This window comes from Dermacentor albipictus, chromosome 8, assembly GCF_038994185.2.
Source record: "Dermacentor albipictus isolate Rhodes 1998 colony chromosome 8, USDA_Dalb.pri_finalv2, whole genome shotgun sequence".
In the NCBI taxonomy this organism is placed as follows: Eukaryota; Metazoa; Arthropoda; class Arachnida; order Ixodida; family Ixodidae; genus Dermacentor; species Dermacentor albipictus.
In genome coordinates this window covers 21416488-21443061 of record NC_091828.1, presented here as the reverse complement: position 1 = coordinate 21443061, position 26574 = coordinate 21416488, and the positions used below count along the sequence as shown (strand labels likewise).

Sequence of the window (26574 nt, the reverse complement as noted above, 5' to 3'; positions counted from 1 at the left end):
AAGTAGGAAGCATGTCGTGCACGACAAACAATAAATGTTTCTACTTTGTAGCTTAGTTACAGCCTTTGTAGAGAGTTACTTATCCAAGCATCCCAGAGTGTAATACAGCTGCAATTCGCTAAATTTACCAAAGTACAGTTAAACCTCGATATAACAAACTTCAATATAACAATATTCTCTATACAACAAAGTATTTAACTTCCCATAACCTCTTGTCCATAGAACACCATGTAATTAGAACCTCAATATAACGAAGTATGTTTATGTGCGATTACCCCCCCCCCCCCCCCCAATGTAACAAAACTTCGCTTCAACGGCAAAGGTATGCTGAGACAATAAATGGAAACTTCTGCGAATGCACATCATCAAATGATTGAATCACAAGCGGCTGTTTGGAAACGCGCCTCCCAAATCGTGCGACAAGAGTGATTGCCAAAGTGAAGCCGCATTATGTTCCGTATGAAGTCCAAGTGCGATAAGATCATATCGCACCCCATGTACTGTGTGCTTTAAGTGTGAGTGAAAGTGTGCGATGGTGAGAAAGCAAGATGGTGGCTTCGCGAGTGCCTCCTTTCCGCGCGAGCAAAGGCAAAGAGGGGGAGGTGAGCGAACTCGCGGTAACGAGGACAAGCGCGTGCGAGGGGCATGCACAGCTGCGCACCCTGCTTTAGAGGTAATCTGCCGCGTATGCAAAGAGTTGACACCATGTATGCAAAGGCTTGACACCATGTAATGTCTTCCCGCGCGTTTAGTATTGAAGGTTGCATAATCTCGAGTTCGGTGACCCGTTGGAGCGAAAGACAGATGAAGCATTCGCTCCCCGCTGCCTGCGCTTTTCACGATAGCGTCGTCCCAGTGCAGGTTACGCTATCAGCCGCGGGAGTTGAGTGCACACAAAAGCGTGGCTGGCTTTGCTTAATCTGTACCGCCTAGTGAAGATATTGTCGACGTGGCATGAAATCATACCATTAGTCGCCGACTCCCAAATTTATCAAAACTAATTGTTTTTCCAAATTTGATTTTTTCAATTGCTCGATAATTCGGAAAATTCTGCGGCCCCTTTCCGTGTAAGAAAAATCAATGCAACTTTACTTATTTGCATAAAAGGGCATATTTCGATATAACAAAGCAAACTGCCGATTTTAACTACTTTGTTATATCGAGGTTTAACTGTACTAAAACAACTGCACAAGACACCGACTTCAATTTTGGCGAACTTAGATGGACGTTAAGGGCATGTGTGCGGCAAAACTTTTGTTTTGCTCGTTTAAATAAAAGCATTACAAAGAATCACTGACCCTCATTTTTTCTTTCTTTCATGTGTCACGTTTGCAGTTCATTTCTCTAGCATCCTTGATAACCTAGACAAGTCAACTTGTTTAGTTTATTTAACATCTTGGACAGTGTGAGTCTTGGCAGTATTTTTTCTAGGGCTCGGAGGTGCTTTATTTAACTAAGAAAGAAAAATAAGATGAAGAAATATGCCAGCACTCCTTTAAGAAAGTGCTGGAAGTATCTAACTATGCAGAGTTTCATACTATTCTAACTTTTTGCACAAGCGATTGAAACAAAACCGAATGTTCTTTCTGGCTACCTCCTTGGTGATGGTTGTGCGCAGTACCTGAAAGTGGTACACATGAGCAAGAACAATTCACCCACCTGGTGGCAAATGAGCTATGCTGACGGTGGCGGGTTTCCACAATGCCCTGACGCACACGCCACTGCTGCTGCTGTTGGTTGGACACCTGCACAGTTACATCACACAGGGAAGTGTATAAGCATGCTTCTGTGTTATGGTGATGTGTGTGTTGTATCGGGTCGCCGTATGTTTGTCTATGTGTCAAAGCCAGCGATACCACAAAATATAATTGGTGACTGTTAAAAGACTGCACCGTGCTGCCATTTGATATGTGCAACTGCACATTCCAAGCCTCTATAAAATAACATAGTTGTACAACTGTCTTGTTTGAGATTCACTGTTTCACACATAAACAGCCAGTTAAACATGCAGAGCAGTGTTACGAATGTACAGTGGGTACAGACTATCATTCATGGCATCACGCATGAGCTAAGCTACTATACAATGGAATCATGCATGAACTACAGCTACTATACAATGGCACCATGCATGAACAACAGCTACTACACAATGGAACCATGAATGGGCTACAGCTGCTATACAACAGCATCATGCATGGGCTACAGCTACTAATCACTGGCATCATGCATGGGCTATATCTACATGTAGCTACAAACAAGGACACAGATGAAAAACATGCACCACAGTACAAGTGCTGATCCTGTCATGTGCATTTTTCTTTGATGCCTTGCTTCAGTCACAGTTCAGCTTACCGTAGTTACTCGCATAATGGACAGACATGTAATGAATGCGCCCCCCACTTTCGCAATCAAAAAATGTGTTTTCTTTTTTTTTGCATAATGATCACGCTCTGAAATTGCTGCTGTGAATTAGGAAATGCACAGTACGATTCAGCGCTCAGCGTGCCATCTGACGTGCTGGAACAGAAATCGGATCTGAGGAATTTCACCATGCCGTAGCACCATATTAAATGCTCGTAGCATGTGACGAAAGTAGGACACACACCGAACAATTCGGTGTCCAATACGGTGTCTGACATGCCGGAACAGCAGCCAGATTCAAGGCGTTTTGCCGTGCCATGGCACCAGATCAGACACTGAATTGTACGGGGTGTCTCCTACTTTTTAGGAGTGGCCGCAGGAAAAAGAATTGCTAGAAATTTTACCCCACATAATGAACACACCCCAAACTTCGCGCAAATTTTATGGGAAAGGAAAGTGTGTTTATGATGTGAGTAAATATGATATATTGCAACAGTGGAGGGCATCGGCATGCAGTAAAACAGAAAATAGATAGAGTCCCACAATAAACTGAAACATATCATGATGCTAAACCCAAGGTTGCTCTTGAGGAACACTGCTGTAAGGACAAACCAAATTGTACAGAACCCACAAAACATGTTTGCAATGACTTCATTCATTACAATGCAGGGAAAATTCATGCCACCCATGTTGTCATGACGGCTGAAGACTGCACCACAGACTGTCTTCTGGCAGATGTATGAAACTCCGTCACAATGCAAAATTCAGTCAAGCACTCATTCAAGAAGCTCCATACAGGAAGTGGCCGTTTTCGCAAAAGGACCTTTAGCATACAAGCTCATGTGTCACACTTACATTCGAATGCAAATTCTGCATTTGCACACTGCAGGATGTGCAAAACACCACAGATGAAAATGCTGTCCAAAATATAATAGTTACTATATTATTTCCAACTAGAAGCAATATTTTCATGCAAAACTGGGCACTTGATCGGTTTCACTGGATTTGTCAAGCTAAACTGACAAATCTCTGTTCTCTATGCACCAATCATTAGCAGCATTTATATAGGTGAATTTGTTGGTGCTGTCATCTGCTGGAGAAGCAAACAACCGAGTACTAAGTGTAACTCTTGTTGTTTTTTTCAGCACATTTCAGTGCATTCCGTACTAGTGTTCTGGTTTGCACTTTAGCATGAATGCCCCATTACTCCCAAAACAACTCTGTTACAACAAATGAGATCTTTCACTGCAGAAGCGGTTTTTATAAATGTTTTCTGCAGATTTTCAGGTGCTACAAAAATCACATCATCGCCTGGCATACTGGCACCTGCCACACTTCAGGTCGGATGGGCAGCTACTTCTAACTCGTTTGCACCCATCATGGGAAGAATACAGTGCTGCAGACTTTCACTACATTTTATCTATCCTTGGTAGCAATGTCTGAGTGTTATCTCGACAATCTTTTCGAGATTGGTTCTCAGTATCAAGAGACAAAGTCCTAGTCTGTGGTCGTACGGACATGGATGTTGTGGTGCCACTGCCAACGAAACGGTGGTGCCATCTGTTGCCGCGACAGCAAAGCACAGCACGCAGTGACAGAGATGGGAGATGGCACCACCATTCTGTTGCAGAGAAATTGTTGCAGACGTGTCGCTGCAGACAATGCACACTTGCCATTGACTTGAATTAGAGTCGCTTCAGGCAGGATATGCCAGCATATATGCTCCTCTCGCTCGTGCATCAATGTTCAGATGCATCACATCAGTTTTACTGCGGAACTGTTTTTTCTCGGGTTCTCACAGGCTTCTGTTTCACAAAAACTGCATCATGCGACATGGCTCAATACACAACAGCACGCATATAGAGAGTCCGCATATAGGTGTAACTATAGGCTTCTGGCACTACTCTAACAGATGCACCAGGATCTCCAGATGCTCTATTTTCCACGGAAATTACGCAAAAAAAAAAAGCTAACAAACCGAAGGTATCTCGAACCAGTATTCCTTTACTCCATAAATTTTTGAGAAATCTCTGCAATATACTGTGAAAGTTCCCTCTATCTCCATTGACGTTTCAACAGGAAATGCCTCTCCGAAGGAAAAATTCCCCTGCACACAATATCACTGGACACTCATATGGCACCCACCTCAGCTTGCGCAGTGTTGTACGTGCTGGTGGACGAGTCCATCGTGGTGCTGCACAAGAGAGCCACAATGGTCACGGACTGTGGTGCGTTATATCAATTATGGACACATTACCGGAATTAGTTTCACAGGCAAAACAATGAGCATAACAAGTCAAAGGAAGCGCAGACACAAGTGTAAGTCCACAATAGCTGCATTGAAAAAATTGTGTGAATAACTATTTTCGCTATTATTCTATTATAAGACAAGTACAGTTAACATCACTATTAAACCAACATCCTTCTCCCGTCTCCTGTGTAGGGTGCATGCAGAGGCTTACTGTGTGCATAACTTGGATGTGCTAGCTTAAAGGGGTCCCGAGTCACTCCTTGGGCTTGGTAAAAAAACACATATCGCGGAAAAAATATGCCGCTGTGAGCATCTCAGCTAAATTTCACAGTTGCGCAAGACATGTGGAGTTCACAAATGGAGAGCGAAGTTAGCTTTTTCTCAAGCACACAGTTCTGTAACCCGTTTCGAAGCTGCTAATACTTCCATATCTCATCACATGCAAGGTTCTCACAGACAGCGGCTATTGGCCGGTTACCGACATTAATCCAGAAAGGTGCTTGAATCAGTGTGCTTCTTCTCACTGTTACTGTCTATATTCATTGACGCAGAAAATTAAACAAGCTGAAGCGAGCCGAAATCTGCATTTCAAATTTTTAATAACTATTACGCACTTCGGGAAGATACCGGCTATCCTGGGCCGCACCCATTCAAGCAGGAGGGAAACTGGCCACACTGCTCGTCAGTGTGGTAGCCGTAAGCCCTCGCTAATTTAATAAGTTTTGAACACTCAACTAGTCTCGAACCACGCTAAGCTTAAGACTAGCAGTTAGCATCTACAATAGACGTGTACCAGCGCATACTCATTTTTGGCTACACCTGGCTAGATGCCTTGGCCAGCATTGCTTCATTATTCTTGATCACTTCAAATTTTCTTAGCTTCCCGGTTGCTGATGGCATACACTAGTTTATCTTGAACTGAATCAGGAGGCAATCGCCATAACTAACCTTAAAATAATTTACACAAACTGTTCTCGCAATCATGATCTCTGTGCTAAATGACTCATGACGCAGCGAAACGATAATACCCGGGAGTGCTAGCTTTCGGACGCCAAGGGACAAGCAGACACGATGAGCGGATGATACGCAATTCAGGGCCTCTCGGTAAGCGCTGAAAACCTTTCCCTTTTTTATTTTTACACACAAGTGTTAAGTGCTGTTCAAATTGGGCGAAAATATATTATGTACCTAGGCACGTTCAAGACTGCAAGCATGCTTGAGATTCGGAAAACAAGAGGTTGGGGCCAAGGAGAATTGACACTATAGCGTGCAACCTATGATGATCAGCAAAACCCGCAAAGGGCGGACAAATCAGCAGATGTCTTACACATATGTCTCAGCAGATGTTTACGCAGCAGATGTCTTACGGCCGTACTTTTCAGAGATAAGGCCGCCTAGCCGCTTGCGGGATTATCTTACTGAGCTATGTCGAATGCTTGGTTGCAGTAGCTCTGCGTGATTCCTGCGTGATGCGTATCTCCATAATACCTGCGAGATGCAGATGACGGCACTGCTTTTTCGTGTTGTTTTGACTCTTGGCAGCAGCTATTTATTCCTGTGTCAAGAAATAAAATGCTCAGTTGTTAGTGTGCCTATGTGGTTTTCCCATGTCATCTTCCTTCAGCCGTTGTTTTATTTGGCGGCTTCGTTGTAATCAAATATGGCCGAGAAATGCGACATCAGCCTCACGTCTCTGCTTCGTGGAAACTAGCACTTACTGTAGTGACCGACACATCGCACAGATGGCATTTGCGCGCTTGGGGCTCCACAGAAAGGCAATACACAGGAGCACTAGGGTGCTCCGCCCGGGATTATATTGACTGGCACCTTTCAGACCAGAAGTATCTTGGCCTGGTGTCAGAACTGCGATAGTACTACCGGAATAGCCAGCATCATTATCCCCTCCCAAAGGGCTCACTCAAACACCCAATGGCCCTTAGCCCCCAGCAGCTGCAGAGCACCTGACCAAGGCGGCGGTCAGACCTGTAATGCAGCAGAGGGTGCTAAGAATCTCTGGGTCCGGACAGGCCGCCAATGGAAACTGACCCTTGCAACGTTTAACACCCGAACCCTCTAGAGTGAGGCTAGCTTAGCAGGACTCTTTGAGGAATTATCAGACATTGTTTGGTATATTATCGGCCTTAGTGAGATTAGAAGAACTTTGAAGCTTATACATTGCTAAATAACGGCCATGTCCTCTGCTATAGAGGTCTACCTGATAAGAAGCAATACGGGGTAGGATTCCTAATTCATAAAGACATAGCGGGCAACACTGACAAATTCTACAGCATTAATGAGAGGCTAGCAGTAGTTGCAATCAAACTTAATAAGAGGAATAGATTAAAGATAGTACAAGCCTATACTCCAATATCCAGTCATGACGATGTGAAAGCAGAGTTTTATGAAGACGTTGAATTAGTGATGAGAAAAGTGCAAACTTGGTATACAGTAGTAATGGGTGAGTTCAATGCAAAAGTGGGAAAAAGCAGGTGGGTGAAGAGGCAATTGGCAACTACGGCATCGATTCTAGAAATGCTAGAGGAGAGATGCTGGTAGAATTCGCAGAAAGGAATAAGCTTGGAATAATGAATGCCTTTCTTAGGAAACGTAGCAACAGAAAGTGGACCTGAAAAAGCCCTAATGGTGAAACAAGAAATGAAATTGACTTCATACTTTCTGACGATCCCAGCATAGTGCAGGATGTAGAAGTGATAGGTAGGGCAAAGTTCAGTGATCATAGGATAGTGAGGGCTAGGATTCACCTCAATTTAAAGAAAGAAAGCGTAAAATTGGTCAAGAAAAAACTGATCAACTTAGAGGCAGTAAGAGTAAAAGCAGACAAATTCAGTCTGGTACTTGCAAACAAATATGCAGCCTTAGAACAGATAGATGATGATGATGACATAGAGGTAATGAATGAAACCTTAATGAGGCTGGCTTCAGAGGCAGCATTTGAAGTGGGAGGCAAGGCACCAAGGCAACCAGTAGGCAAGCTCTCCCAAATAACAAAGGATCTAATAAAGAAACGACAAAACATGAAAGTGTCCAACTCAAGAGATAAGATAGAATTCGCAGAACTGTCAAAACTGATCAACAAGGCGAAAATAAGTGATATTCCAAACTATAACATGAGAAAGACTGAAGAAGCCGTAAAATATGGACGCAGCCTGAAATCATTGAGAAGGAAACTTGGCATAGGACAAACCAAGATGTACGCACTGAAAGATAAGCAGGGTAATATCATCAGCAATCTCGAAGATATAGTAAAAGCAGAGGAAGAATTCTATACTGACCTGTATAGTACCCAGAAGGCTCAGGAGTACTCCATTCAAAACAATAATGAACAGTATACAGAAACTCCTCCTATAACTAGAGATGAGGTCAGAAGGGCCTTGCAAGACATGAAACGGGGAAAAGCGGCAGGAGAAGATGGAATAACAGACAATTTAATCAAAGATGGAGGAGACATAATGCTAAAAGAACTGGCGGCTCTCTATACAAAGTGTCTATCGGCTGCAAGGGTCCCATAAAACTGGAAGAATGCAAACATTATACTTACCCACAAAAAGAAGGCTTTAAAGAACTGAAAAATTATAGGCCCATGAGCTTACTCCCAGTATTATATAAAATATTTACCAAAATAACCTCCAATAGAACAAGGACAACGCTGGACTTTAGTCAACCAAGGGAACAGGCTGGCGTTAGGAAGGGATACTCTACGATGAATCACATCCATGTCATTAATCCAGTTATTGAGAAATCTGCAGAGTATAATAAGCCTCTCTATATGGCTTTAATAGATTATGAAAAGGCATTTGATTCAGTAGAGATACCAACAGTCGTAGAGGCATTACATAATCAAGGAGTACAGAATGCTTACGTAAATACCTTCGAAAATATCTACAGAGGTTCTACACCTACCTTAATTCTACACAAGAAAAGCAGGAAGATACGTATAAAGAAAGGGGTCAGACAGGGAGACACAGTCTCTCCAATGCTATTCACTGCGTGCTTGGAAGAAGTATTCAAGCTAATAAACTGGGAAAACTTAGGAGTAAAGATAGACTGAATATCTCGGCAACCTTCGGTTTGTCGATGACATTGTTCTATTCAGCAACAATGCAGACGAGTTACAACAAATGATTGAGGACCTTAAAAGAAGAGTGTAACAGTGGGATTGAAGATAAATATGCAGAACACAAAGATAATGATGAACAACTCGGCAAGGGAACAAGAGTTCAGGATCGAAAGTCAGCCTCTAGAATCTGTGGAGGAGTATGTTTACCTAGGTCAACTAATCACAGGGAACCCTGACCACGAGAAGGAAATTCACAGAAGAATAAAAATGGCTTGGATCACATATGGCAGACATTGTGAGCTCCTAACTGGAAGCTTACCATTATCATTGAAAAGGAAGGTGTACAATCAGTGCATTCTACCAGTGCTGACATATGGGGCTGAGACTTGGAGACTGACAAAGACGCTTGAGAACAAGTTAAGGACAGCGGAAAGAGTGATGGAACGAAAAATGCTAGGCATAACTTTAAGCGACAGAAAGAGAGTGGTTTGGATCAGAGAGCAAATGGGTATAGACAATATTCTAATTGACATTAAGAGAAAGAAATGGCGCACGGCAGGTCATGTAATTCGCAGATTAGATAATTGTTGGACCATTAGGGTGCCAGATTGGGTAACAATAGAAGGGAAGTGCAGTAGAGGATGACAGAAGACAAGGTGGTGCAATGAAATTAGGAAATTTTCAGGTGCTAGTTGGAATCGGTTTGCGCAGAACAGGGGTAATTGGAGATCGCAGGGAGAGGTCTTCGTCCTGCAGTGGACATAAAATAGGCTGATGGTGATGATGACAACAACAGAGAAGCATCTGCATGTCCCTGATAGTGACGCAACACACAGGCAGTACTTTGTAGGAGAGCACCAATGATAATTAAGTCAGAAAACAGTACTAACTTTTGGGCACAGCTACAATGCTACAAGGCTTCAAGCACCCTGGATTGTTGACGAGTTTAAGTGTTCTGTACAAGTACTCTAGAATTAACAATTTGAAGTGCTTAACCCTTTCAGTGTCATTGACATACCGGCATGTTTCCACATTTCTGTCCAACCATGTCACTGGTGTACCCGCATGTTCACTCTCTCCAGTCGAATATGCAAACAAAGCACAAAGTCGGCGAGCTTTGAGGTGGTTCTGTCATCTGTTGTACATTTCTAGAAGCATATTTTCTAGGAGTGTGCAACTATTCGAACATTTAATTATGAATCGAATAGTGAACTTCGAATTTTATGAAAGGAATATCTAGTATTCGATTTCTCGAATATTCAATTTTTCGGATAACAGGAACCTACGGTGAATGACCTGGCCCAGGTAAGTGCCTTGACTCCATTCCCACGGTGCATAATGTCTGCTGGTACAAGGTTCGACCAGGCCGACTAGACCGCTGGAAACGGTTAATTTGTTAGTTAGTTAAATGTGGTTTAATGGCACAAAAGCAGCTAAGGCTATGCTGCACCAAACTTGAGGTGTTTTGAATTTTAATTTAGAGAGAGAAAGGCTGTGTTAATAATCTATATTTTATGTAAAAAGCCAGTATCTGCTAGAAATTTACGAACGTCAGCTAATGGGACTATCGAATTATCTCCTAAAATTAAAGCAGGGTGTAAAGGTATGTGTAGTTGGTATAAGTTGTGCAAAACGTTTTGTCTGTGCATTTCAACATGTGTACGTGTCAGTAATATATGTATATCTGTTAGTGGTTCCTGGCGTTTCTCGCATGTTTGTAAGCAAATAATTGTGTATGAGGTGTTTGTGCCCAATGCGTAGTCGGCATGAAGCTACTTCAAAGAACCCCTCCTTGTGGTTACATGACTTCCACTCACCAAGTAAGAGTCTAGTGAGACATAGCTTGCCGTCTGCACAATGGTCCCATTCATGTTGCCACTTTGACGTTAAGGTTTTCCTAATCGCACGGATACTATCTTTATTCACACTGTACATTGAACAGGACTAACACTGGACGGCGAGCAATGGTAACATGGGTGGTGCACATTCCCATCACGGCTGTTGTATTGCTATTAGCTACTCGGACGGCAGGTGACTGGGCAGGTGTCAGGACTTTATGGAGACAGCTACGAATATCTGATCACATAACCGACACCTGAGCACCAGTATCGATGAGGGCTTGAATGGGTACATCATCAACAAAAGTTTCAACAAAGTTCGGTCGAGCAGCAGGGGTCAGCAGAGGTTTGCAGTCCGAGTCGCCAATTCAGCCGCACCTCCAGGGGCTGCATTGTTTAGTTTCCAGAGAAGCGGCCTGCGTAGGACGGGGACATTGAGGTGTAGGCGAACAGGATTGACAGCATTGCGGTGAAGGCGAGCAGCTTGCGGTGTTTCCCAGAGACGGAAGACCGGCATGATATGGTTTAGAGAGGGGCGACAGAGGCAGAGGGTCTCGGTCGAAGCGGCGATCAGCATATGGTTGAGGCGACGAGTACCAGCGGCTACTACGGCAGTGGCGGGAGATGTGACCGACCCGGGAGCAAGCAAAGCAAATTGACCAGTCATCCGGTGTTCACCACTCAGAAGGGTTCCAATATCAGTTCGGGAACGACTGTCGAGGGGCAGCAGAGAAAATGACAGGAGCGGTATGGGTGGGACGTGGGCAGACGGCAGACTGGATGTCCATGTTTGTAATGTCTTGGCGGACAACAGCTTGAATGAGCGAGATGGTCATGTTGTCATGCGTATGGGGACAGTGAGAACTTGGAGCCATAACCTCAAGTTCGTGGCGGCTGACCTGTGTCAAGCTTGGCGTTGTAGGTGGATGTGATGCTGGAGGGTCGTTGCAGAAGAAAGTGGCAGCCGTATACGGAAGTCGGTCAAAGCATTGTACGATGCGTCTGCTCTTTGCTTGCTTAAAATTCTGGCATTCCTTAATGATGGACTGAACGGTTGAGCAGTTCCTGCAAAGCAGGAGGTTGAATGCATCGTCCCCAATGACCTTCAAGATGTGTCCGACCTTATCAGCATCCAGCAAGTCCGCGTCAGCTTTATGACAGAGAGCCGGAACGTCTTGAATATAAGCGACATACGATTCGGTTGATGTCTGGATACGAGACGCTAGCGCTTGCTTGGCCTCCATTTGACGTTCCACAGGTCTTCCAAAAAGATCGCGTAGGTTTTCCTTGCAGGAGTCTCAACTTCTAATGTCGGCTTCATGCATCTCGAACCATACTTTCACGGTTCCTCCCAAGTAATATGCCACGTTGGCCAGCAAAAGTGTAACATCCCACTTGTGCTTACCGACATGCTCATACGACATCAGCCAGTCTTCGACGTCGACCTTGCCAGTGCCAATGAAGATTCTGGTATACGTAGTCGGGGTAACACTACTTCCGCTGGTGTCTGAGCGGCGGAGTCAGCGTCAGTAGTCATAACAGTGGAACCAATGTGACGCCCGATGCGAAGATTCAGGGCTGGCTTGTGGTCGAGATTACCCCGGCACCTCCACCAAAATGTTATGGAGAGGAAATATATGTATTTACAAAATATACAGTTACAAGGGTGTAGCTCAGTGACCAGGGTAACACCATCAACTGATCTTCGAGACACTTCAATCTCCTCTTCATCTACCAACGTCATTTTGTCCACAGCGGCACGAACTCATACGTGACATTATGGAAGTGCTGCCTTTGTTATGTCTTTGTACGCTGCCATCGATGCACATCTATCAGCTGCTTCATTACCCGGTATCCCAACATGGCTTGGTACCCAGCAGAAACGAATTGATCTTCCGTATTAAGTACCACCACTTCTGTTTTTCAGCATACTGTTTGTACTTTAAATAAAAATTCCTTTGTATAATTCACTGAACTGGATATATCACAAAAATGTTCGCCCAGTATATCTGCCTGTCCTTGTATTGTTGCTTGCGTGCCTGGACTTGTAAGTAACGGTATTGTAAGATGAGTATCTCCCCGAAACTTTCTAACCTGTTCTCACATTTGTTTAGACGTGACTGAACTGTTTATTGAAGATACGTATTTCTTCCACGATGATTTTTCTGCCTGTCTTCGGATAAATCGTGCTTTGGCTTTGGCCTGTTTAAAGCATAATACTGTATCCACTCGCATAATGATCATACTTTTTTGTAAAAAAACTGCGCCACAAATTCAGGGGTGCGATCATTACGTGGGTTAAATTTCCCACGAAAGGAAATTTTTTTTCATCCAGTATTCGCTGCGGGATGACAACTGGTCAACAAACAGGTGGCATGCACTGTAACAGTGTGGGACACCAAAACAATAATGGTGGCCTGTGGAGCAAGTCGAACGTGTCGAACGAGATTTTTTTCTTTTCGTGAGTACATTAAGCGTATTGAAACAGTTTCTTCCATATCAAAAATGGATAGTATGATTAATATCGACAAGTCTATGGCAATAACGTAGCCATGTCCACTTTGAGGGGACAGAAACAGATGAGCATGCTTAGCTGCCAGTGACATAGAAACACATGGTGGGTATGCTGCGGAAATTGCAGCATTTGTCTTCACTATTAATTAAGCTAATACAGCATGTTTCCACTAAGTGTGGGTGAATATCTTAGCTGTGTTACGAGTGTCGGCGTATGAATAGGGTACACTCCTAACGTATCAGTGTAAACGTGGCTACTATCATTGCTGCTCGCAATTAGTTGCATGCCCACGAGTGCAGATGAGAAGAATCGAAAGGCTCCTTTTTTGTTGTTGTTGACTACAACCATTATAAAGGCTACAAATAATAAAGCCAAGGCAAGTTTGGTTGTAGCTTTTTTTTTCATGGAAGTGCGAAAAGTGATGAAAGGAATAAAATGGGGCATATGCCTAAGAATGTCTGGTGCATGTAGACCGCTTGGTTGTCTTGAAGAGTCGTTTGCGTAGCATTCGACAGATGTTAAGCGCAATCATCATTAGTTGGACTTGGCACAGGACATATCGCCGCAACAAGTTCAGGATGCGATAATTACATGGGAAAGAAAAAATCGAATTTTGATGACAAAATTCAGGGGTGCGATCATTACGTGAGTGCGATCATTATGCAAGTAAATACAGTAAGTTGGTACAGGTGGGGTATTTTTGTAGGATTCCCCAGGCCTTATTTTGATGCTTTTTTGCTTCTGTGCACTCAGGAGTCGAATAGGGATAGATATTTTTGCGCATAGGCCTTGATGATTGTGGTATTGCCTTTTCTGCCGCTGAAATTAACACTGCAGTGAACTTTTCATAAACTTCATTTATGCTTAGTTGATTTGAAAAGACTTTCTCGAGTTTTGCATGTTTCAGGAAAAGTGGCCAGTCACCAAGATGTATTTTCCAGCGATGCAGTTTAAAATTCATAACGGGTGGTGATGACGCTGGTTTGATGATGGTGCCATATGAGGCATTCAGGACTTCCCATTTGAAATCTAAAAACGCATGGTGAGCAAAAGGCTAAATCCAGGCAACTGAAATTTCGTGAAGTAGGCGAGAAGTAGGTTGGTGCACGTGAGTTTAAAATACAAATGCCATTCGATAAAACAAAATCTTCAATAAGCTGCCCCCGTTGGTCAGTTTTATCGCTGCCCCAAAGAGTGCAATAAGCGTCAAAATCTCCAACTAAAACAAAAGGCTCCGGCAACTCGTCAATTAAATTTTCCAAGTCTTGAGTAGTGAAATGGCCATGGGGAGGAACATACAATGAACAGATGGTGACAGTCTTAAATGATAAAATGGCGACAGCTACTGCTTCGTACGGAGTATTTAATATATAATGTTTTGTGTGGGGTGCCACCTTGGACAACAATAGTGACACCTCCTGATAGACAGCTGGAGCGCTCGTAATCCTTTCTTACGACAGTAAAACCTTTAAGAAAATGTGTAATTTTGGGGCCTAGGATCATTTTCTGAAGGCAGAATGCTACTGGTGATAACTTATTTATAACATCTTTGATGTCCCCTAGAGGACTCTACAATTCCAATGAATGATGAAAGTCATTTTAATGGAATTGGAAAAATTTTACTTATGTGTGTGAGCTTACAAGTTGTAGGTGACATGTATTAAAAAGTTAATTACTCTCATTAAGAGCGGTAACTGTTCAGGCTACCTGTCCCTTTTTTGGCGCAGTTACAAGAAGTTTTTCCTTCTTGGCGTGCTACAAGGAGCGCAGATCATTAGCCGTCGATGACGTCGGGGTTTTCGGATAGACCTCCATCGCCTTCCCCGAGGCGCTGGATGATCAAGAGCGAGGTGCTGAGACGTGCATCTCGGGCCAAGGAGTTTGGCTCAACTTTGGGCCCTGCGGCACTGCGGTCTGCCAGCCAGCCTGTCTTCGATGATGATGGAGCAGCACTGGCTGCAGCCATAGGGGGGACGGTTGGAGTTTCTACAGGAGTACCAGATATGGACCCCGTAGGCTCCTGAAACTGGTGTGGCTCTGCCCCCTGCCGCGACACACTGGCGTAGCTTGCTTGAGGTAAGTGCCCTAACCTTTTCCTCACTTCATAGAATGAAATATTTTCCTTTACTGTGATTGCAATTTCTTTTTCTCTTTTCCAGCAAGGGCAGCTCTGCGAGTAAGCAGGAAGATCGCCCTTGCAATTGACGCACATTGCGGGAGCATTGCAGTTATCAGAAGGATGGTCATTGGCACTACATTTCGTGCATGTTTCTTAGCCTCTGCATGATTGTGATGTGTGCCTGAACCTCTGGCACTTGAAACACCGCCTCGGTTTCAGTATGTACGGTCTGATGTTGATTTTCAAATATCCTACGTCGAGTGAACTAGGGAGAGTGCTGCTACCAAATGTCGATATCACATGTTTCGTCGGGATGTGTTGGTCATTTCTTCGTAGTGCGATTCTCTGTACCTTAATTACGTTTTGCTCCTGAAATCCTTCGAGGAACTCTTCATCACTGAGGTTCAGGAAGTCTTCTTCTGATATAACACCCCTTGCTTGTGTTGAGTGAGCGGTGTGGAGAGATTGTCACTTTAATGTCACCGATACTGCTGAGTTCAGCTAGCTTTTCTAGTTGATCTTTCTTGGTCATTTCAAGGAGGAGGTCTCTGCTAGCCATCTTTGAGCCTTTGTAACCAGGTACAATTGTGTTTGCTAGGCATTTAGAAACTAGGAATTGTGAGTTTTCTTACAGTTCTGTTGTCTTCACTGTGAAGAACATGGTGTTTCGGAAATGTGTCTTCGCTTGGTTTTAAAAAGAACTGGAAAGTTGCTTCAGTGCAACCACTTTTCATTCCACAATGTGGAGGTACCGTATTTACCCTAACCTAACCTAACCTACAGAAGGAACAACAAAAGCAGCATGCGGAAAGCACAGAAGCTTGTGTGAGGATCGTGCCAATTAGCCACCAGAAGGCACGCTGATCACATCAAATGCACAAGTTCAGTGTACATGCATGCAGATTCGTGCAGTTCGGAGCTTTCTACCAACATGCGAGCACACAGAGGAACTTGGCACACGTGCTCGCGGTAATTGCCAGCCAGTCAACCGTGGACCCAAACGCCACTCCAATGGCCGTCAATTTAACAGGCACGCGTGATCTTGCGACTACCACTGATCAGCCACCCATAGGAACATATCAGCAATGAGCTTTCCGCGATGGTTTGCAGCCCGTTCTTACATCGGCCAGCGGTGAATTTTGGTCATGGCCACACCACTGGCCACAGTCTAGCCCATTGGGCCTAATTGGAGACGTGTCGTCTGGTTCTGGTAACTAAAGCTATGGTTTCACATTGGATCAATGCAGATCGATTCACAGTGGCTGCATGAATCTCGGAAAGCCGACAAACCGGCCCACCAACAAAAGCGAGTGCACGGGATGACTGCTGTTCACGGCCGCCATCTTTGCAAAATTCTGTACAGTGGCAGCTCGTTCCCAAGGCTGTTTGTAGACGCACAACAGTTTCTTTTTGTAGCTTCGAGCGACTTGTCAGAATTAGCTTTGGATGACGGGCTTGAAAATATCATGTGTCAGCATGCTGACCCCTCGCTGCAGACACATTTACACATACAGCAGATGGATGTGGACGGAAAAAAAAAAGAAGAAAAAAAAAGAGGGTGGGGGGCATCGCGCAATCTTGCTGTACTGGACCTCCTGATTTGTGAATTATTTACCGTCAGCGCCGACCGCAGTCGACTCATGCGGCACCGATGACCACGTGGAGCGGTGCCAAGTGATGCGATGCATATTGTCTGTCGCGCAGATTCGCCTTCAAGAGCTGACGATAACACACAGAAACCACCTCCTATATAGATAGAAAAGCCCTCCTGTTTTCTGTAAGAAAGCTGGAAAGCAAGACTTTCCAAGTAATAGAAGATTGCCTGTAAGCATAGTATGGTCCACTGTTAAAGTGAAAACCCCATTGGTATTTTGGAAAACTTCACTATTTCTTCAGCTTCAGAGGGAAGAAAGCACTCGACTCTATTTCACAGACATTCTATCGATAAAAGATATTTTCCAGAAGTTCATATACGAACTGAGTTGTTATCAGTGCTTGCATAATAATTTGGTGTTTCCTTTAATAATTAAGCATAGAGCACACTATACATCTGGATTCATAGGTACCCGAGTCAGCTAAGCAAGCTTCTTGCTAAATAATGTGATTAGCCTCTAGAGCACATGCAGCATGGTGTCTTTTTGCACAAAATTTGAAAGCATAAAGGTTTGTGTTAAATTTTCTGATATTCGATTCTATATTCGTCATTTTTTCTCCTCAATTCGATTCCCTATTCGATTTGAAATCCACTACACTCTAACCTCATTAAACCATGCCCGCTTAAACAGTGGTTAAAAGTGGTAAAGTCAAATCCCCGACTCAGTGGCCATTGAACATAATGTGTTTCGTATCCGCATAAACCGTACCAGCTTAGTGCGTACGTATCGGTTCACACGTAGTGTTATTACTTTTCGGCGTGCAAACACGGCGGTGCATCGTCTCCATCTGGTCACCCCTGGCAGAACAAGCCTCTGAGATCAGAACAACGGCATCCAAGCACCCTGTGCGTTAGCATGTGAAGCCCCATCAACAACATAATTTTGGCGCTGTGCCAGGGAGCGTTGTGGCATCGTGCAAGCAAGGTTTCGAGTTATTGCCGAAGCTCGAATAAAAAAGACGCTGGGTGCTCAGCATAGAAGAAAAATTAAACATTGTTCGTGCTATCGAACATGACACGAAGAAGTAGGCACTGGCGTGTGCCAGGGATCTACCGATGACTACGGTGTGTGGCATTTGGAATGCGAAGCAGTTCCTTGGCAGCGCTGCTGCGACTGCGAAGAGATGTCGGCTACGAGGTTTTATTTTTCGCCATCGTTGCCTCTGTTGTTGCCGAAGTGTCGCCCAGCGACAGTGACAAGGACGACACGGAAAGCGACAGCACGTATGATTCAGGCCCGACAGTGGCAGAAGCTTTGTGTTACATCAGCTACAGTAATGCAGTCATGATGAGAACAGAACCCCGAAATGAAAAGGGCGCCCCGCAACATTTGCAATGCTAACGCGCTCGTGCACAGAGAATATGCAACACCAACGAGGAATCTGCCATCTGTTTGCCGGAATCTGTTTGACTTCTGTTTGAATTTGTTTGGAATCTGTTTGCCGAGAAGAGGGGGCTGGCTGAAATGCTGGCTCGCAGCTTCAGTAAGCTTTAGGCCGCGGTCGTTGCTATTACGCCGCCGCGGCATCAAATGAAAATAACACTTTCGTCGTGCGAAGTGAATAAATACTGCATGTTTCCCCCTTTCATCACACTCTCTCCGAGTTCTGTTTTTGACAGGTAAGTGGGCAATCTCATGCTATTTCAGTTCAGCAGTACTGTTTAGTATGTACTTTTTCCGAGCTCCGGCCAACTATGGTTTAACGACATTTAGCTGTATTCGGTATTCGCACTGTACTAATATTTTCTCCTCTCTCGGGCCTTGCTCACTTGGAAATTTCATTAGAGGCTGCGAAATGCACTCCTACGAGGGTGTGGCTGCAGCGCATGGAGCATGCATGTTCGCAAATGGGACGGGTAGCTCTTTGACTTTGTGCACCGCCACAGTGGCGATTCTACATTCAAATATTTGTGTCGTAGCACTAGGTAACCACTCTTGCATGTTTCTGCCATCTGTCCTATGTACATACAAGATGTTTTCTTTTTTTCCTTTCTTTTTCACTCGTCTCCTGCTATCTCCACTATGGCACGCCCCCTTTCCAGTGATGATGGTGCTCCTTTCGTTGGTGTGCTTTCTCCAGGATGTCTCTGCCCTCCGTCATATCCCTTTCATCTGTTACTCTCTCTGCTTTGTCTGGCTGTTCAAATAAACAAAAGAGATTCTTCCTTTAGTAATTCGCTGTGTGATCGCCTTAAAAAGGCTGCTTGTGCGGCACCTTGAACTGTTGATCGGGGTGCTGCTGCTTCCGACTCTAATTACAAGCAATGCTCCGACTCAGACAATGACAGCTAGTCACATGTGTGTGAAACAGGCGACTTCAATTGCATCAGATTATAGTCCCAACACTAAGAAAAAGTACTCAAAATGATGGTGCTATTGATAATGCAGCGCATTTTATTCATTTTGTCAGATGGGAAGATGTGGATTATACCAAGAGAGCAATTGCCATTATCCAAATAAACTTTTATGCATAGCCAAAATAAACCATTGTGTTCATTTTATAATAGCCAAGAAAAAAAAGCTAATGCTGGGGGAGCATCACTTCCAAAACAACCCGCCACTGAAAGGGTCAAAGCCTTGCATCCTTATAGCATTGTGCAACAAATTCTGTGTGTGCATGCATCAATTGAATGAACAGTAATTTTCTTGCTGGCAAACTTCCTCCATCTTCTAAAGTTCCACATCATTTTAATTGAATATTGATGCCTGGCCTCAAAATTTTCAATCCTGGAATTGCTCGAAGTGCACAAGCAGTATTGCACCCATCAATGTGGGACAGCACCAGGCGGATATATCAGCAAGACAGGCAGCGTCACACAATGCTCACCGGTGCTGCTGGGTGCTTGCAGAGGAGATGATCCGGCTGGTGCCTCCGTGCACAAACGGCGACACCCCGTACGAGTGGCTGGCTGGCTTGCAGGGGCGCACCGTTCGCCGCACGCCGATCATGCTCTGCTGCAGGGGCTGCTGTTGCGCCGTCACAGCAGCCGCCTGCTGGACGACCTTTGCCGAGGATGCCTGCATACGGCACCTGCTCCGTCGTCTTTCGTTCGGGCCATTCATGCACTTTGTTCATGCATGAGCCTCAAGGAAGTGAGAAAAAAAAAATGATTGGGGGAAGCCATGCTCAATTTTTTTTCCTTTGATGGTTGCACAAACAACATATAAGTTCAAAGAAATCATGCAAATGCTATGTAATTTTATGCACTTCTCTGTAGCCAGCTTCTTCATATTTTCTTTTGTTGAATTATTAATTTCTTGCCTCTTGTTATGCCTGTCTATCCAGGCACCTACCCAGTGGCATGCACCCATTCTAGAGGATAGACTAAGAATGCTCACATGCCCAGTGGCCAAAGTTGTATAACACGGCAAGACAGGCAAGCAGGCAGCACCCGCATAGTGGGGGACATACACAAGCAAGAAAAGCTTCATTTTAATAGCCCCGGATGAAGCATGCTCGGGAACCAGCTGTCGCCCATGTGATCCACGAGTTAACGAGACACTTGGACGAACACATTCAAAAAACCTTCAAACATTTGATGACAGAATCGGTGCCGAGAGTGGTAATGCAGCCACGGGTGGCAGAATATCGAGTTATGATATCACCATTTATTTCTGTTGTACAGTTAAACCTCGATATAATGAAGTCAGTAAATTTGGCAATTTGCTTCATTCTATTGAAATTTCATTGTATTGAAAGTCAACTTTTTATGCAACTATGTACTGTCACTAACGGATGTTTTTTTATACGGAAGAGGCTGCAAGATTTTCTCAATTATTGGGCAAAAAAAAAAAGGGGGCGAATTTGAATGAGAAAAATATTCATTTTGTTGAATTTCAGAGTCAGCAATGAAAGATACTGTTTCAGGCAGTCTCTACGATATCTTCACGTCGGTGGAACAAACTAAGCAAAGCCATCTACGCTTTCGCATCCACTCTTGCCCCTGCGGCTGATATCGCCCACAGTGGGACGATGTTGTCACGATAAACGCCACCAGTGGTGAGCGCATGCTTTGTCTGCCTCTAGCTTTAAGGAACCCCCGAAACTTGAGAGTATGCAACCTCCAGTACTAAATGCTGGGGAAGACAGCATACATCATGCTGCGCATTCCCAGCATGCCCACTCTTTGCACATGCAGAAGGTCACCTCTAAAACAGGATGGGCGGTCTGCATACGGGCAACCATGGCCGTGCTAAAGAAGGGGATGCGCATCAACCTCCACCCCTTCCCCCCCCTCCCCCCCCCGCACACACTACCGTGAGCTCACTCCCCTCCTCACCTTTCCCCTTGCTCGTATGGGAAGAGTGCACTCATCAAGCCACCATCACTATTGGCTCACCCTTGCACACTTTCACTCGCAGCCAAAGCATACAGCGTGTGTGGTGCGATAGGATCTTATCGCACTTTGACTTTACATGGAACATGGCGCTGGCCCGCTTTGGCAGTCACTCTTGGTCACATGACTCGCGATTTTAGAGGTGCATTTGCAAGCAGCTGCTCATAATTCAACCGTTTGACCATCTGAATCTGCTTAAGTTTCCATTTGTTGTCTTGGTATCTCTTTGCGGTGGCAGTGATATTTCTTTATATTGATATCGCGCACAAACAGAATTCGTTATACTCAGGTTCCAAATACGTGGTGTCTATGGACAAGAAGTTAGGAAAAGTGAAATGCTTGATTATATCGATAATTTTGCTATATTGAGGCTTAACTGCATTTTGTAACAATGTGCCAAGTTGGTGCTCAGCAGCATACATGCCTACTGTATCCAAAATTTCACAGTTATCATCAGTTCTACAGTGAAAGAGATGTGCCCATGCAAATCGAACGTGCATCAAAAATAGTGTGGGACACTCCCGAATGTACGCAAGCACCAGAGACCTTGCATGCTAAAGTGAGGCGTGTAGAAGTAGCAAAACGATTTGACCTACGAGATTAGATTTGATGGCTGACTGTGCGAGCCAACGTCGTTGTGGTTTGAGTGTTGCTTGCCTTTTGGGGCAGAAAGTTCACCAAATAAAGAATGAGATTCTTAACTGAGACTTTTGGCAGTGCTTTTGGCTTCTGAATATCATTACAATGGAAGAATACAATAAACCTCATTATTAGATTTCACAGGACCAGAAAAAATGTCTGGATTAAAATGTTGAATTATTGAATGTATCGAGAAAACAATAAAAGAAATACTTGCTATGCTTTGACCTAAGAAATCTGCAGCCATTGTTTCCATTTTTCACGAAATCACCGCGGAAGCTGCAACTCAAGCCACCTCCCAATTGATATGCACTCGCAGTGATGAGTGCCCCTCGACTTCCTCTGGGACTTGGAGAGTTTACCTGGTGGACTCCGTCCAGACGTGCTTCGAGAAGTTCACCAGAGGAGCCCTGGACTGAAGGCTCCCTTAACCTAGTGGCACCTTTGAACATCAACAACAATTCTCTAGAAACTTTTTCCAGTTTGCAGTATGTATGTCTGTCCATGCCTAACCTCTTCCTCACCAACTTGGGTCACTAGGTATACTCTATGGTCAGACTGGTAGAAAATCAGGCTGCTGTGCTGAGGGAACCAGGTTCGAGACTAACTGCTGGACCAGCCTGAATCACTGGGCACGTAACGCTTAGCATGTGGTGTTCTTCAATGAACCTCCTTCACGCCAACTTGGGTCACGGGTATGTGCCACCTGGTATGTGCCGCTGCTCGATAAGCCTTTTTCAATGCCAACTTGGGTCACTGGGTATGTGCTGCCTTTCATCAATATCACTATATAAAACATACTGTTGCAGGTCACAAAGCACAGGGGCTTTATTGCAGCAAGTAGCAGTACCACGTCATACTCGAGAAGGACATGCAGGATGCAGGCCAGCTCGTACTCTCAAGTGACCTGGTCATCGTCTCTGTCATCGTCAGGGTGTAGTTGGCACAAATAGTGACGCGGCATTACCCTCCCTCCAACCTGAGCATCATCCCGATACTCATCAAATGGTAGTCGTTTGACTCGATAAGCAGCTTGTCGGTGTCCACATCATTCAGAAACATACGGCTTCATGTGCACCACGTGCACTACCTCAGGCACCTGTTGACGGCATAGAGTTTCTCACTATAACACCTAGTGGGAAATCTGGCGCCACCGTCTATGGAAATTCTTAAGGGGCGCCGTGCCATCATGGGAATGACAGTATATGTGTTTGCGAGGCTGGTGTTGGCTGGTGTTGTAAGAGGCTTAGTCTAGAATGTGGATTTGGGAGCACAAATAATGCATTCTTAAAGTAATATCTTCATGAAATGTTTCAATTCACACATATTACATCTTTACTCACCTACAATGCATGACCAAGCGAAGAAAAGCAAGAACAAACGACAAAGTCTTTCAAAGTGAGCACGAATCTCGTCGTCTGTCCTCCAACTTTAGCGGCCCGCTGATACTTTTTACGTTTTATATAAATGTACATGCAATAACAATTTCTCATGGTTAAACAAAACGTGTTTTTGTGCAATAATAAAGCTAAAACAGCTTTTTACATGCAGTTTTAGTAGAAAATGAGTCATTGTGACAGACGGAACGGTGCTTGCCTGGCTCTCCGAGTACGATGCCAATCCGAAGTCACAATATACCGATTTGCCGGCATTCCCATGCATACCAAAGCACATCAGCACCAGATTTTCCTCTAGGTAATATAGTAAGAAACTCTATGGTTGACGGCGTTTGGAGCAGCATGAACCGTCAGCCACGACTTCATAATTCCCATCACTAATATGTCACAGAACCTTGTACTATAGTATGAAGTATCGGCGTAGAAGTTTCTCAGAGAGGCTTCGGCGTTGTACCGGATATCAAACCCAGACTCTTTCACCGGATGTATAAGTATCGGCGTAGAAGTTTCTCAGAGAGGCTTCGGCGTCGTACTAGATATCAATTACTAGATATACTAGATATCTAGATATACTAGATATAGATACTATACTAGATATCTCCACAATTATAACACAGTGGTCGCCGATCTTCAGTGTGCCATATATCGGTCTTGCATAGCTGGAGTTGCCTTACAAGTTCCCGTTGGGCCCAGGCTGCGACCGGTGGCCATTGACGGTACTGTGGTGCCGGTATGGAAAACAAGGGGCGACAAGCAGTGTCGGCATAGCTGTATGCGTTCGGCTGGTATGGCAGCTCGGAAGGCAATGGACGACGAACTGCATCGGCGTAGGTGTAGGCGTTAGGCTGGTATGACATCTTAAGACATGGCTAGGAAGGGACAAACACCTGTAGGAGTTCCTGGCGCACAACTTCAGTGACGGAGGCAACTGTGAACTCCGGTGGCGGCGTTGCATGTGCTGATGGTGCGTGCCTAGCGTTCTACTTTGCAATTTCCTTGTGCACAATCTGTTGGATGAGTTGACGTAAGCAGGTCTTAACGCCGTGGCAAGTGCTGCAGCTCTTTGTCAGTGCCCCAGCGACCAAGCGATTGTACCGTTGGTACCGTTGCTGCAGCATCCGTTCAATTGCTGTGGCCTACTTAATGAGCTCGTCCACGGTTGTTGGCAAATTGTGCACAAGGCCAGTGAACAGCTGTTCTTTGACATCTCGCATGAGATGGCTCAGCTTCTTTGCCTCGGACATGTTGGGATCTCTGCGGTGAAACAAACATGCCATATCTTCTGCAAACATGGCGACACCTTCATTTGGCTGTTGTATACGTGACTCAAGCAGGCGTTGTGCATTTTCACGTCATTTGTCTTCCCAAATGCATTGAGTAACCAATGGGAAAACTCATCCCACATCGTCGAACTTCCCTCGGAGTTTTGAAACCAAGTCCTTGCACTGCCTTCAAGGGTGAAATAGACGTTGAAAAGCTTCTGGTCGGGGCGCCAGTGATTACATCTAGCTATCCGTTCATATTTCTCAAGCCAATCTTTTGCATCTTCATGCACATCACTGTGAAAAGGGTCGGGAACCCGAAGGTTTGGGACCGTTACCTGCGTTGGGCTGCCTGATAGTGCCGTTTCTGGAGTTGGGGTGGCCATTGACAGAGCTGATCCTTTTAAGAGAACAAATTCTTGGCTCAAATGTTGCAGGCGGCTGCTTGTGTGCTGTACAGGTGCCTCGATGCAGGAGTGTCTTGTAGGGCTGGATGCAGGGCTGCTCGAAGGAGTACCGATCATGAGGCGATGGTACCCAGCACCTTCACCAGTGTCGCAGGTCACAAAGCACAGGGGCTTTATTGCGGCAAGTAGCAGTACCGCACTGTACTCGAGAAGGATGTGGGGGATGCAGGCCAGCACAAAAGAACGTCTTTTTTCTTTTCTTTATCGTGCTCGTACTCTAGAGCTACCCGGTTGTAGTCTTTGTCGTCGTCAGGGTGTAGTTGGTACAAATAGTGATGCAGCAATATCAACAATTACACAGTAACCATCAGATTGACTGCTAATAGCTATATATTTGCTAATCATCACTAAAGAATAGATACGCCGACAATTTTATTTCAATCATTCCAGCAGTTCATTCCAGTTGGACATTAGCACTGTTTTTAGTTTTTGTGGTGCAATTTGCAGCACTTTGCTCCCACTCAACATGCTTAAGTCAAGGAGATTGTCTGAATTAAGCTATGTGGTGTCAAATGCGTGCCAAATAACGAGACTGGTGCCGTTAAATAATGCTTATGCCTAGCAGGATCAGTGGAAGATCCCAAGTTATTTGATTTTTCATATTAGCAAGGATTATATTAATGTGCCTATAAAATGTGCCTGCACAGGGTAATTGGGGATCACTGCGAGAGGCATTCATCGAGCAGTTGACGAGCATTCACCCTTTAAGGCGCCTTGTACACAATTGTGTACATTGTATTTCTGGTGTTTTTTTCACGTTTAGGGCGCGCAATTTTCTATTAGGTTGGCTTCAGTGCATTCCCAAACTTTAAACTGACAACCATGTGCATTTTGGGCGCCATCTGTCACATTTCGGTGAGGATGTTCATATCAAAACAAGAAATGGCGGACGCTGGAGCAGCAAAGAGCGGCGAGTCAAGTTCTTATTTTTTTAGAGCCACTTTTTTTTATTGTGGCAACCGGAAAAAATTAGACGCGCTTGTGCATCATATGAAGTACCGAGGAGTGATAATTTCATCCATTCTGAGGAGATGACCGAACGCTAACGCTCGCACATGCATGTGTACACGATTGTGTACAAAGCGCCGTGGTCACTGCAGAAATGAAGAACGCTGAGAGTTGCTTTGATTTTCTTTCCAGGTTTTTTGGCCATTCGTCGTTCTTCTTTCTACAGTGCAAACAAGCATAAGAAAACCCAAAAGACAGCTGAAAGGCTTTTGGAGCTCATTGCTGATAAATGTTTCAGACATCGGGGAAAGTGACGAAGAAGAAGCCACGTGTGAAGCAACCGACGCCTGTGTTGCAGCTGCGTTCATCAACCTCACAGAAGAGGAAGATGCTGCCGCAGGGGAAACGCAAGCTGAAAAAGTGGACACTGAGAGTGCTTTTTCCTTTTGTGAACCTGGGTACCTGCAATTCTTTGCTGGACTACCACCGCGACAATCAAACACTGCCTAGAGCTAAACACCTACATTTGATGAATTTTCGCTTGCAAGCTGTCGAAGCTATAATTAATTAAGTCGGCACTACCCGAGAAAAAGCGTGGAAGGCCTTCTCTTGCAGAGATCCAAGTACCACAACCAAAGATAGGGCAAAAAAGCAAGAATATCGCTTCCTTGCACCGACGCGCACTGGCCCGAATGACCACTGGCCCG

The 26574-nt window shown here is 44.7% G+C and overlaps 1 protein-coding gene across 1 annotated transcript in view; it reads right to left on the bottom strand.

Annotated features, from left to right (window-relative positions):
- LOC139048655 (uncharacterized) overlaps positions 1-26574 on the bottom strand; it is a 117461-nt gene that overhangs the window by 12229 nt on the left and 78658 nt on the right. The window contains exons 13-15 of the mRNA XM_070523137.1: positions 19645-19835; positions 4507-4555; positions 1660-1745 (exon numbers count right to left, since the gene is read on the bottom strand). Of these exons, the coding sequence (XP_070379238.1) occupies positions 1660-1745; positions 4507-4555; positions 19645-19835 (326 nt within the window). The remainder of the gene's footprint in view (positions 1-1659; positions 1746-4506; positions 4556-19644; positions 19836-26574) is intronic.